At 31.3% G+C, this 13,437-nt stretch overlaps 1 protein-coding gene across 1 annotated transcript; it reads left to right on the top strand.

Annotated features, from left to right (window-relative positions):
- Positions 1-586: 586 nt before the first annotated feature.
- Positions 587-4,995, top strand: LOC114298124 (receptor protein kinase TMK1). Its single transcript, XM_028242631.2, has 2 exons — positions 587-3,358; positions 4,251-4,995. The coding sequence occupies exons 1-2, from the start codon at positions 1,009-1,011 to the stop codon at positions 4,757-4,759; spliced, it is 2,859 nt and encodes a 952-aa protein (XP_028098432.2). The 5' UTR covers positions 587-1,008; the 3' UTR covers positions 4,760-4,995.
- Positions 4,996-13,437: the final 8,442 nt, after the last annotated feature.

Consider the following 13,437-nt stretch of genomic DNA (forward strand, 5'->3'; position numbering starts at 1 on the left):
TATAAAAAATAATTAAAAATTTTATTTTTTAAATAAATTATATTATATAAAAATAAAAAACAGAGGAATAATTCTCAAGAATAAAGCTTGAGACCTCTAATTAGTGCTACCAATAGTGATGTCCACTGCCACAGTATGTGCTGTTTTTTTTTTTTTTTTTATTTCTATCTCACTAATGGTGGATTTAGAGCTCAATATTTGAAGTTTCAAATCATTACTAAATTCTCCCCGTTTGGGGACTTACCTTTTTAGTCAAAAAGTCAAAAAGTTACCTTTTTAGCGAAAAAGCTAATAACTCATGTCAAAAAGTCAAAGATTCTCTTTTCTCTCTACTTTTTGCACATCTTTTCGTAATTAGCTAAAAAATCATCCCAAACACATAAATTTTTTTTACCTATTTTTTTAATTAAATAATTAAAAAATTACTAAATTAGCCTGTTTCCAAACGAGATCTCAATTTAAGTAAATTTCATAAATGTAAATTACATAGACACGTCATCGTAGCTTAGGCCGAAAGAAAGGGCAATATAGTCAATTTCACCAATGAAATCTGAAAAATTACTAAAATATTGTGGAAAAAAAAAAGAGAAGACAATGAGAGAAACAGAGTGAGCAGAGAGAGAGAGAGAGAGAGAGAGAGAGAGAGAGTTATGGAGGTGTGCTCAGTCATCTTTAGGGTTTGATCCAACTTTAACAGAAAACCCTAAAGTAAAAGAGAATTGGGTTCACTTCTCTCTTTTGTCTCTGCTTGAAATCTCCACATTTTTCTCTTCTGGGTCTTCAACATTTCCTTTCAAAAGCCTCCTAATCAATGGCATTGTTTAGTGTCTTCAATGCTGAATCTTCTCTTTCCTCATCTAAGGTTGGTTCAATTTTGCTTTTCATTACATTGTTTTGATCTGTGATCATGTGTTTCCAAGTTTTTGACATCTGGGTCTGTGTTACATGCCAAAAATAGGCTTTGAATAGTGATATTTTGATGTCAAGAGGTTTTTGTGAGCTAAAATCATGGATGGTAGTGAAGGACTACTGTGCATTGCAATTGTTTTGTATCTCATCAGTGTGGCTTTTAGTACCACAGACCCTAATGATGCTAAAGTTCTGAGTGATTTCAGAAAAGGGTTGCAAAACCCAGAGCTCCTGAAATGGCCAAACAATGGAAATGACCCTTGTGGCCCTCCCGCATGGCCTCATGTGTTCTGCTCTAATGGCAGAGTCACACAAATTCAGGTTGCTAATTTGGGTCTAAATGGTACCCTTCCTCAGAACTTCAACCAGCTCACAAAGCTCTACAATTTGGGGCTTCAAAAGAACAATTTTACTGGAAATTTGCCCACTTTCAGTGGATTGTCTGAACTCCAATTCGCTTACGTCGATTTCAATGAATTCGATTCCATCCCCACGGATTTCTTCCATGGGCTTAGTAGTGTTCGTGTCCTCGCTTTGGATTTTAACCCGTTTAATGCCACGACTGGGTGGTCTATACCCGATGAGTTGCAGAATTCAGTTCAATTGACAAATTTTTCATGTTCAAGTTGCAATATCGTTGGACCCTTACCGGACTTTTTTGGGAAGTTTTCGTCTCTCAGTTCTTTGAGACTTTCCTATAACAGATTATCCGGTGTCATTCCCGCGAGTTTCCATGACTCAATGTTGCAGATTTTGTGGTTGAATGATCAAGATGGCGGTGGAATGACTGGTTCAATTGATGTAATTGCATCGATGGTGTCTCTCACACAGGTATGGCTTCACGGAAATCAATTCACTGGATCCATTCCAGATGACATTGGAGCTCTGACTTCTTTGAAAGAACTCAACCTTAATAGAAACCTACTAGTGGGTCTGATTCCACAAAGCATGGTCACTATGGATCTTCAGTTGTTGAATTTAAACAATAATATGCTAATGGGTCCAATCCCAAAGTTCAGATCCGGTAATGTAACATTCTCTTCAAATTCATTTTGCCAAACTAGTCCTGGGTTGCAATGTGCTCCTCAAGTTAACGCGCTTTTAGATTTCCTCCATGCTTTGAATTACCCATCAAATCTTGCTTCACAGTGGTCTGGTAATGACCCATGTAAAGGACCATGGTTGGGGTTGAGTTGCAATCCAGAGGGTGTGGTTTCTATTGTAAATTTGCAGAAGCAAAGGCTTAATGGTACTCTGAGTCCTTCACTTGCAAACCTAAGTTCGCTGATCGAAGTTCATCTTGGAGGAAACAATATAAGTGGTCAAGTCCCCACAAATTTAACTGAATTGAGATCATTGAGATTGTTGGATTTAAGTGGGAACAATTTTCAGCCTCCATTACCCAATTTCACTGACAGTGTTAAGGTCATCACAGATGGCAATCCTCTATTGGTTGCTAATCGGGCAGAGGGACCTCCCTCACCAATTAGCATCCCATCCCCTCACTCACAATCACCATCAAACAACTCATTGCCTAGAACTTCTCAATCACCATCTTCAAATGGCCCACCTTCCTCATCTAAACCCAAACCAGGAAACTATAAAAGATCCAAAGTAATTGCCATTGTGGCTGCAGCCTCAGGTTCTACAATTATGTTTCTTCTGTTGGTTATTTTTTCTCTGTACAACGTCAAGAAAAGGAAAAACAATGTAGCAACTACTCCAAGTGCAATTGTGGTCCACCCTAGAGACCCGTCTGATCCTGATAACGTAGTTAAGATTGCAGTCTCTAATAACACCTCAAGAAGCTTAGAATCCGAATGTCCAATTGGTACCAGAGTGGAAAATGCTCATGTGATCGAGACTGGAAACTTGATCATTTCAGTTCAGGTTCTTCGAAAGGTTACTAACAATTTTGCACCAGAAAATGAGCTTGGCCGTGGTGGTTTTGGTGCGGTTTACAAGGGTGAGCTCGAAGATGGGACTAAAATTGCAGTTAAGAGAATGGAAGCCGGGGTGATTAGTAGCCAAGGTTTGGATGAATTTCGGGCTGAAATTGCGGTTCTGTCTATGGTCCGACACCGTCATTTGGTGTCTCTTTTGGGCTACTCCATTCAAGGCAATGAGAGGCTTTTGGTTTATGAATATATGCCTCAGGGGGCTCTAAGTAGGCATCTTTTTCGTTGGGAAAGCTTGAATTTGGAGCCTCTGTCTTGGACTAGGAGGCTTAATATTGCTTTAGATGTTGCTAGAGGGATGGAGTATCTTCACACTCTGGCACACCAAAGTTTCATTCACCGTGATCTCAAATCTTCGAATATTCTTCTGGGTGATGACTTTAGAGCAAAAGTTTCTGATTTTGGGTTAGTGAAACTTGCTCCTGATAGAGAGAAGTCTGTTGCAACAAGGCTTGCTGGAACATTTGGATACCTTGCACCTGAATATGCTGGTAAGAAAACCCTCTTCTTTTTTTTTGGGAATCCTTTGCAAATCTGTCACTTTTACGATATAGTCTTGTATCTTTAAGCATATGACTAAACATAAATATTATTACGGTTATTCAGATATATATGATTTTCATACTTTCAACGGTGATAAAATTTCCTCTCATGTTGCTACTCAGAGCCTATATTTTTCTCTGGCTCTGTTTTCACTAAAACACTTTGTAATGCTTATAGCAATATATGTTGCAACATTTGGTGTCCAGTTTTCGGAGAACATGATATCTGTAATTAACACATGATGCCACCTGTCAAGAAACCTCAAAACTATTTTCCTTCTAAATTTTAGAAGTAAAAATTAATTTATTGCTGACATAATTGTGCTTCACACAACAAAATCATATTTCAATGTAAACATTGATAAGCATGACCTCTTGCACTGCCAAAATTAAAACTTGTGCATCTATGCGGTGGACTAATTATAAAGCAACACTTTCCTACTTTTCCTCTGCATTCAGAATGGTTATGGATTGTCATGTTTTTTGATGTGGAACTTCCAGATTGAGAAAGCAATAAACTGCATTTTTTGCAATTGTGTTCTATTTATTTTTGTTCAACTGTGTTGATTGATATGAAGTTGTTTAGTTTCATATTAAGCGCAAGTCCACATAACATACTTCTCTTGAATTTCAGCCAAAAAACATTAAGTACGAGCATGCATTTAGAATCTCACATTCAACAAGAACACAATGTCTCGCACAAAAATCCTTGGTTGTACTCTTTGGATATACTAAAAAAAATATTCCTAGCAGGAATTCGTTAAAAAGATTTATTGGTGGGAAACAAGTTATCTATCCATCAAACTTCCTAATTATCTACCCGAATTTTTGTTTGTTTCAGTGACAGGAAAAATTACAACCAAAGCCGATGTGTTCAGCTATGGAGTGGTGCTGATGGAACTTTTGACAGGACTAGTGGCACTTGATGAGCAGCGTTCTGAGGAGAACCGATACTTGGCTGAGTGGTTCTGGCAAATAAAGGCAAACCGAGAAAAGCTAATTTCAGCCATCGACCCATCTCTTGAAGCCAAAGAGGAGATTTTCGATAGCATCTACGCCATAGCTGAACTGGCCGGGCATTGCACTGCTAGAGATCCAAACCATAGGCCCGATATGGGACACGCAGTCAACATGTTAGCTCCACTGGTTGAGAAATGGAAACCATTCAATGGAGAAACAGAGGAATATTCTGGAATTGATTACAATCTACCTCTTCCTGAGATGTTGAAAGGATGGCAAGAAGCAGAAACCAAGAATTTCAGCAGCACGAGTCTTGAGGACAGCAAGGGAAGTATACCGGCAAGGCCAGCTGGATTCGCGGAGTCCTTCACTTCTGCTGATGCGCGGTGAGTGAAGGTAGGCTTTTCATTTGATGAGCTGTTTGTATTTTTCCATGTTTGTGATTTTGTTCTGTGATTTGAGGACAAAATATGAGTTTTTTGTTTCTAATTTGTATATGGTGAATACAACCTTAAAGATTTCAGAAGTGCTCAAAACAATATAGTATTTGCTTTGAGCTGTGAAAGTTGTCAGATGTGATCATCTATGTATCGGAAGAAGGTATTGTTGATGCCTATTTTTTTTCCCTTGATTTGTGCATGTTTATTATTCTAGAGTCTGATTTTGTTATCTTCTATATCAATCAATTCCATACTGTTGTTAAAATTTGTTGCTTGTATTTGAGCTTGGCTCAAATTCAAAGTACTATATGAACTGTTTGTCAGGGAGATCTCAGCATAACACACGATGTTCTAAATGAAACAGCTTGTTCTATTTCAAGTTGTTTTGTGACTGTTTTTTTTCTTGGACACTTGGGCCATAAATTCAATTTTGAAATTTTGGGATAGTAACTCCAGACACTAATTTTTAGGACCATAAGAATAATAACAATTTAAAAAATCATATTACCACTACATATTTGTGTATCTATTCATTGTCCACCTATCTATTCATGTGTCATCTATTTGTATCTATCTGTCTACGTGTCACATATTTGTCCACATGCCATCTACTTATTTGTGTATATCATTATCACTAGCCGTCGCCAGCCACCTCAACCGACTTTTCCGGCTTCCACCAAAAGTGGGCTAAATCCTTTAAAACAATAATTTGTCATTCTCACCAAACAATTTAATTATGTCTTTATCACGAAAACAAAACAATCAATGTGTTCACGCAATGTTAAAGATACATAACATTTGATTGATTGGTTTTAAATTTTTAATGGGATCACTCATTAATTCAACTAATAGAAAATTGTGCATTGTTTATAGAATAAAGGTTGAGAATTTTAATTTTGGAGTTCTAAAGAGAGTTTTAGTAATGTGGTAAGGAGTGGAGTCCACATGTGATATGATATGTGTGCCTATATATATATATTTTTTTCCTCTTACCACATCATTAGAACTCTTTTTAGAATTCTAAAATTAAAACCCTATATTATTGTTTTTGTTTATATTTGTGTGAATAAATTTACACGCTTTGTTTATCCTAGATAAATTTTCGAACTCCACCAAAGTCAATCCCATTAATATACGCCATTCCATTGGTGCAAGAGCACCATGTGATCTTACTCTAAGGTAGTGTTTGGTTTATTAAAATGAAATATAATGGAATGTTCATTTTATTAAAGTATTTATTCTTATGTTTGGTTAAACTAAAAATATAATAACAAATATATTATAAATGAAATCATCTTTCATTATGTCAAGAGAATGGCCATTTCATGGTAAAATCTTATATTTTTCATTTTTATTTATAAAAAAATTATAAACTAATTTTTGTTTATTTTTAAAAAAAAATAAAAATTGTAAACACGTTTGATTTGAACCCCAAAAAAAAAAAAAAAAAAAAAAAAAAATTGTGTCCTTTTGCTTTTTCTTCAAAATAAAGAAACTGGGGTTTGATCTCCTAACCTTCTTGTGCCCATCCCTTCCTTCTACCTCTCTTCCACGCTTTCTTCTGCTTCTTTTCCATGTTCATTTTGGTTTATAAATAAATGTAAACGGCTTTTTTGAATATATGGTTTTTGCCTTAATTTTTAATTTGAGGGAACTTATTTATAAACTCAAAAAGTTACCAAACAAGTTTATATGATAATCTTTAAATTTTTGTATATATGAACAAAAACTTTATCAAATAGACTTTAATATTGTGTTTGGTTGGGGATTTAGAAGGAATTTGAAAAGGAAAAAGAAAAAGTATGTGAAATTTAAATAAAATATGTTTTAATTTCACATATATTTTCTCTTTCTATTTGTAAATTTCTTCTCAAATCTTTCAACCGACGCAACTTAAGAAGTCAACCTTCCATTCCATCTCATTCCAAATAGAACATAAAAACGCCAAATAACTTCTCCACAAGCTAGGGAGTTCCTCGTTGGGCTATGGTTAGTAATTTTGGGCGCCTCAGGGCTGCAATCTAGGTAGACTCAAGTCCAACCTGAGTCCATCAACAGTTTTAGTTGGACTTGGATACTACTGTTCAACCTCAGCCTTGACTTGGGCTTGGGCTTTTAAAGTCAATCTTATAGTTTTTCAGAATCGGGCCAGGCTGATAGCTTCATCAAACCATGATATAACCTAACTGGAAAACCGAATTTATGACCTGTTGAGTGCAACTTATTAATATAGATTAAAAACTAATAATAATAAAGGAGACTTACATGTAAATTTTAACAGGTAGATTTATTATTTAATAAGTAATATAATAATTAATGATATTTTTTATTAAATACTAATAAAAAAATAATTGTTAATTTTTAACGATAATTTAAAAATTGTCGCAAAAAATTGTCACTAATTATAAGTTTTAGCGATAATTTGAAAAAATCATTACAAAAAAGTCACTAATTTTTAAATTTTAGCAATAGTTTGAAAAATTCGTCACAGAAAATATCATTAATTGTAAGTTTTAGCGACAATTTATAAAAATCATGACAAAAAAGTCATTAATTGTCAATTTTTAGAGATATATAAAAAATCGTTAAAAAAAATTATTTTTAACAACGATTTTACTATGATTTATTTTTAATAAAATTTGATGAGAATTAAGTCTAATTATTAGGACCTATTAATAGTTTACCCTAATAAAAAAGCAAAAAATCAAAAGCATACCTTTTCCATCTTCCAAATAATTAATTTTTTTTAATTATTTAAATTATTTCTACATAACATGCTATAAGTAAAAACTTCATGAGACAATCTAGCACAAACGTCAATTTATAATAATTAAGAGCATCTCCAACGATTGAACCAATTTTTTATCAAATTTGAGTAAAAAAAAAGACGTTTGGCTCAATCTGATATCAATCACTCCAACAGTACTGTACCTTTCATCAAAACGCACTGGACGTCCGGGGGGACGACCGGCCGGTCGACCAGAAAGAGCAAAATCTGTACAATTCTGTTTTAAGCTTGAGGGTCATTTGAGGGGTCGACCAGGTGGTCGACCTCCCAATGTAAAATCTGTATAAAATTTTGCAAAAATCGGCTCTCCGATGGGTCATCCGGTAGGTCATTCAGTAGTGAAAATACAACGGTAATGAATAGTGTTTTGGTGAAAGACCCAGCACATTCTCATTTTAGTGAAACTTTTGGTGTTTAATATGCATTTGATGAAATCGTTGAAACCATAAAAATGATAATTTTTCACCAAATTCAAATTTGATGGTGAATTTGGTTCACCGTTGGAGATGGTCTAAGGATACCTCTACTTTGCAATCATAAAACTTGAGTCTCGTTTGGAGACTAGATATTTTAGTCAGAAAGTTAAAAAGTTATTATAAATTGTCAAATTATTCTCTTTATTTTTTTATATATCCTTTCAAAAAAAATTAAAAAATTATTAAAATAATCTATTTCCAAATAATGCCATAGTCCTTGCTTTTTTGTTCCGGTTCTGTAGTTATGTTTTTAGTTTGTTGCCTGATATGGTTTAGTTGCTCGGTTTTTTTTTTTGTTTTGAGGTGCTGGGGTATGCCCCTTGCTTGTTTCGTTAGGGTGTTTTATTGTGATATTAAATTTAAGATATAAGCTGCTGGGGTATGCCCCTTGCTTGTTTAGTTATGGTGTTTTTTTTTTGTGATATTAAATTTAAGTTAAAAAAAAAAAAAAAAATCTGGTAAAAACTCTTAAAATAAAGAAAAAAAAATTATAAGTGCAACTCATATAAGTTGCGGCAAACAATCTTAAATTGCCAAGTTGGTCGGCATGGGTTTTTGGTATGTTTACAATTTTTTTTTTTTTTTTTTTTTCTTTTTGGGGGGTACAAGGCTTTCAATTAAGTTAGATATAAATGTTTGTAGGATATTAACATTTGATATGGTTATTAAATTAATGTATTGACAACGCTACATGTCCAATTTCCATGTGACGAGCTCATGTGACATAACATGTAACATTATTGATCTAAATAGTGAATAAATAAATAAATAAATAAATATGTAAACTAATTAAAAAATAAATAAGAAATATAGATACTACAGTACTGCAACTTGCTATTATCTGGTCAAGGAATATACCTTTGCTTTTTTTCTCACATGCTGACCTAAAACCATGAGAGAGGGAGAGAACAAAATATCAGAATAATATATTAAAATTACAATGTGAAATTCTATAACAAACAGGTATGAAATCTCAGCACTGAGATATATATATATATATATATAACATGTCTTAATGATTTAATATTAAAATAATCCAACACTAAACCACATGGTTCTTGGCTTAATCAATGTCAAGATATTCAAAAGAACTAAATAAATTATATCCATGTTAAACTAAGACCGGCATTCAATGATATGTTTTAGAAAGCAATAATTATATATTATAAGTAAAACAAAAATGCTAGAGACCTCAAAAATTCTACTAAAAGTTTTACCAAATGTCTCACATTGGTGTGGGACCCACCTTGTGGGACCCACCTTGTGTGGGTCCCACACTCATGTGAGACATTTGGTAAAACTTTTGGTAGAATATTTGGGGTCTCTAGCATTACTCTAAGTAAAAACGTTGTTGGGTCTTTAAGAAAAGTGTCAATATAATTTTTTCAAATTATTGAATTTATAAATTATAAAAATACACATGTTATGAAATTATTGGGTTTCATAATACTATGGTAATATCTCTTAGAAATTTAATTAATAGAATCTAAATTAAAGTAAATTTTAAAATGTAAAAAAATATGTCATTATTGTTTATTAATTAATAAAGAAATGTTTTCAAAGTTTCTTACAATATAATCTTTTTTAAAATGCTTACACAAAAATTAAATTCATTTTTTAATTTCTAAATCCTTCTAAAAATATTTATACAAAATATAATTTATTTCAAGTTTCTATTGCTTATGACATTGTTTTTTTTTTTTTTCTAAATTGGACTACCATGTCTAGAAAATAATTTTTTTTTTCTTTCAAATACCACTATTATACTCAGAATCTTAAATTTCTTATAATTTTTTCGACAGTTCTTCTCCCTCCTCTAAAATGTTCAAATATAATAATAGATTAAGTTGAAATATACAATCATGTAGATGGTCTGATCAATTATATTACCTAACCGGTCTAATAAAAAAAATAGATGTTATTATTATTGGAGAATGAAAAAAAAAGAAATAGAACTAATTATTTTATATAGACCATCAATTATTTATAATTTAACTATTTTATAAACTAAAACTTTGTTGGGTGTTTAATGTTAAAACTTTCAATAATTTTTCTCATAATTTTGATCTTAAAAATCTTATTAATTTTGGCTCATATTTTTATCTACTAACTAAGTGTTTGGGATTAGCTTTTTTAATAGTTTTTTTATTGACTTTTTTTCATCTTTGGTGAGTTTTTTTTAAAATTTTTAAATTTTTTTTTTAAATGTTTAGGTTATACTTGACTAGGCAAATCGAAAAAGAAAAAAATCTGTTAAAGCTAAAAAAATAAAAAATAAAACAGTTGGCTTTTTTAAATTGTTTTTAATGAACATTTTTTTATTTTTAATTCTTCTACACGAATAGGAAGAAATAAAAAATAAAAAAATATATTTTAAAAAATTACAAAAGATAAAAGAGTTTAAAAGAAAATGTGACTTTTTTAATTGAATACCAAACAAAGATGGCTAATTTTGGGAAGTTGTTTTTTTAGTAAAAACAAGTCAAAAAAATCACTACAAAATAAGTTATTTTCTCTTTATTCTTTATACGTCCTCTTCATAAAAAGTCAAAAAATTATTAAAAATATCGATTCTCAAAAGTTTGTTTTAAGTTTTCATTAAAATTAACATCTTGAAATATTATTTAAAAAAATAAAATTATGTCAATGAGATAATCATTCTTCAATGGTAAAATAAATTTTATGAAAACTTATTATATTTTTTTTAATTTTAGAAGAAAAAAAACAATAATTAAGAATATTGATCATTCATTAATAAATATGACCCAAAAAAAAAAAAAAAAAACTCACATTAACTGATCACCGACTTTATTGGGATTGGATTGAAATGAGTTTTAGATTTACATAACTACCCTATAATTGTCCCTAATCACAAAATTCTTAACGGAAGAGTGGTTACTGCTGTGGTTAAGGCACAGCAGTCTGGAAGAGGGGTCACTGCTGTGGTTAAGGCACATCAGTAACTGTTGTACTTTAATTTGAGATGTATTATAAATATATTTTTATGATCTAAACCGTTCATTTTATAGGGTTTGTTGAGTACTTCATTCCTACCAAAAATCATATTAATCGGATATCAATAAATATATGATCAAATAGTATATTTTTTATGCTATTTCTCAAAAGAAAAACTTATTATTTATTTTTTTGATTATCGATCATATAGTTATTGATATTCGATTAATATGATTTTTGGTAGACATGAAGTACTCAATAAATTCTAAAAAATGAACAGTTCGGATCATAAAAATATGTTTATAATACATCTCAAATTAAAGTACAACAGTCACTGCTGTGCCTTAACCACAGCAGTGACCCCTCTTCCATTCTTAATAACATATAATTATCAATTTTTCTAAACTATTTTTTTTTAAAGTTTCACTATATGTACTGGCAAAATTTAAAGTGATCTTAATGCTGTAAAATTTTAAAATTTATATTACATAAGGCTCTAAAATTTTACGAACTTAAATTACTTAAGTTGGGCGAACCCAAATTGCACCTCGGCTAGGTCATAGGGTAATATAGATGGGGCTCTAAATTTTATGATCTAAAAATTTATGCAATGTTAATAAATATCCTTATCACATATGTCAAAATTTAAAAATAAAAATAAATTTATAATTTATAAAATATTAATATATATCATTATCATATATATTTAACCATGCATAGCATAGATCGAATGCTAGTTCAACAATATATGAAACCTACTAGAGTATGCTAACAATGAAGTGTTTAATTTAAGGTGAAGTAGACATTATTACCAAGTAAACTGTTTTGGTGACAAACTAAGAAAAAAATTAATGAAAGAAGAAATTTCTGCAATGACCACCTCCAAATGGAAAAATAAATTTATTATCATTATTATTAGGAGAAGATTAGGGTTTGCTTTCCCATGGCTGGCCCATTCTTGTGCATTGGCTAAATGTAATAATTAGGATTAATCTCATCACCTCAAAAAATGTCTCATCACCTCAAAAAATGGAAAATATTAAATAAATTTTTACTTTGTAATAGAAAAATTATTGAGTTCTATTAACTTTATGCCAAGGTAGTTGATTCACATGTTAATAGAACTAAATGAAATTTTTTGAATCTCATAAAATTTTCATTGAGTCGTATTAATTTATTGGAACTTTTCCATGAGATTTAAAAAAAAAAAATACAATAAACCTCACAATATTGATATAAATATATTGGTCTCCCCTATGTTGTTATTTAAATAACACTTAGTCCTCGTTTCATTAATAATTCGTTTGTCATATGAATGAAAAATTGACTAAAATATTTTTTTTCTTGATTATCTTTGTGTCTACATAATATTACATTAGTTTTGGTCCTTTTAACTGTACTAAAAAAAAAAAGTTAGCGTAATTATGCTAAGATTATGAAACTGCATGAATTTTTTTCAAATTTCAAACACGTTCAGTGTAATTTATCAATAGCTAAATAAAATAAAATGCTAATGACATCAGATAATATAAAGTGATTTGGTAGCAACTTATAGGTGATCAGCACACTAATCTCGTTCACACTCTAGGTGTGCATTGCCCAATGAGTGTGAATTTTGTGGGTGGTGAGAGAGGTTAGCTAGGTGTGTGTTAGATACAACTGCAAAATCAACCTTTTTTCACTTGTTGGTTTGCCTCTAATTGTCTTATTAATCACTACAAGAAAATGCAGAAATAGCGATTAAAAAAATTATTTTTGTCGTTGAAAGTGCCATTTTCGACGACTAAAATGGAATTAGTAGCCAAAAGTGAAGACTTTTGGCGGCTAAAACAATTTAGTAGCCAAATGTATAGTTATTGGCGACTAAAAATGGACTTTTGGTGACTAAAAATTTAATCGCCAAAGATAATTTTTCTTGTATTGAATGCTTCAATAATAGTTTATTTGTTTTCATAATAAAGTCAATTAATTGATTACACACACACTCTATACTTGAAAGTGAAGGCATGTGGTGCTGGTGTGTGTGTGTGTGTGTGTGTGTGTGTTGCAATGACTTCAGCTTTAGGGCAAAAGGACCACACATGCTTCTGATATCCCACCAAATTAGGGAGGCAATACTTGAGAGGAAACATTATTACATACTTTTAAAATATCATGTATATTATTTATATAATATTTTTTTATCAATGAAAAATTACAATATATATTTAATGGATTATCATTTTTTTTTAATTACTTAATAAAGGTGAGTAGTTTGTACTACTAAACAATATCATTAAATCAATGATTTAAAGTATCAAATAAATATCATATAATGGTTGAGGATTATTAAATAATTAGATATTGGAGACAGTGGCCTCTTGGGAGGAGGGGTCACCACCACTAACAACTCACTCTTTTGAGTCAATT

The sequence above is a fragment of the Camellia sinensis genome, unplaced genomic scaffold (genome assembly GCF_055761805.1).
Source record: "Camellia sinensis isolate YWXY unplaced genomic scaffold, ASM5576180v1 Unanchor1, whole genome shotgun sequence".
Taxonomy (NCBI): Eukaryota; Viridiplantae; Streptophyta; class Magnoliopsida; order Ericales; family Theaceae; genus Camellia; species Camellia sinensis.

What these genes read in the sequence shown, in the direction of transcription:
- LOC114298124 (XM_028242631.2), top strand. Translation starts at nt 1,009, where the DNA reads ATGGATGGTAGTGAAGGACTACTGTGCATTGCAATTGTTTTGTATCTC. An exon ending in CCTTGCACCTGAATATGCTG is followed by an intron (nt 3,359 to 4,250) that starts GTAAGAAAACCC and finishes TGTTTGTTTCAG; the next exon opens with TGACAGGAAAAATTACAACC.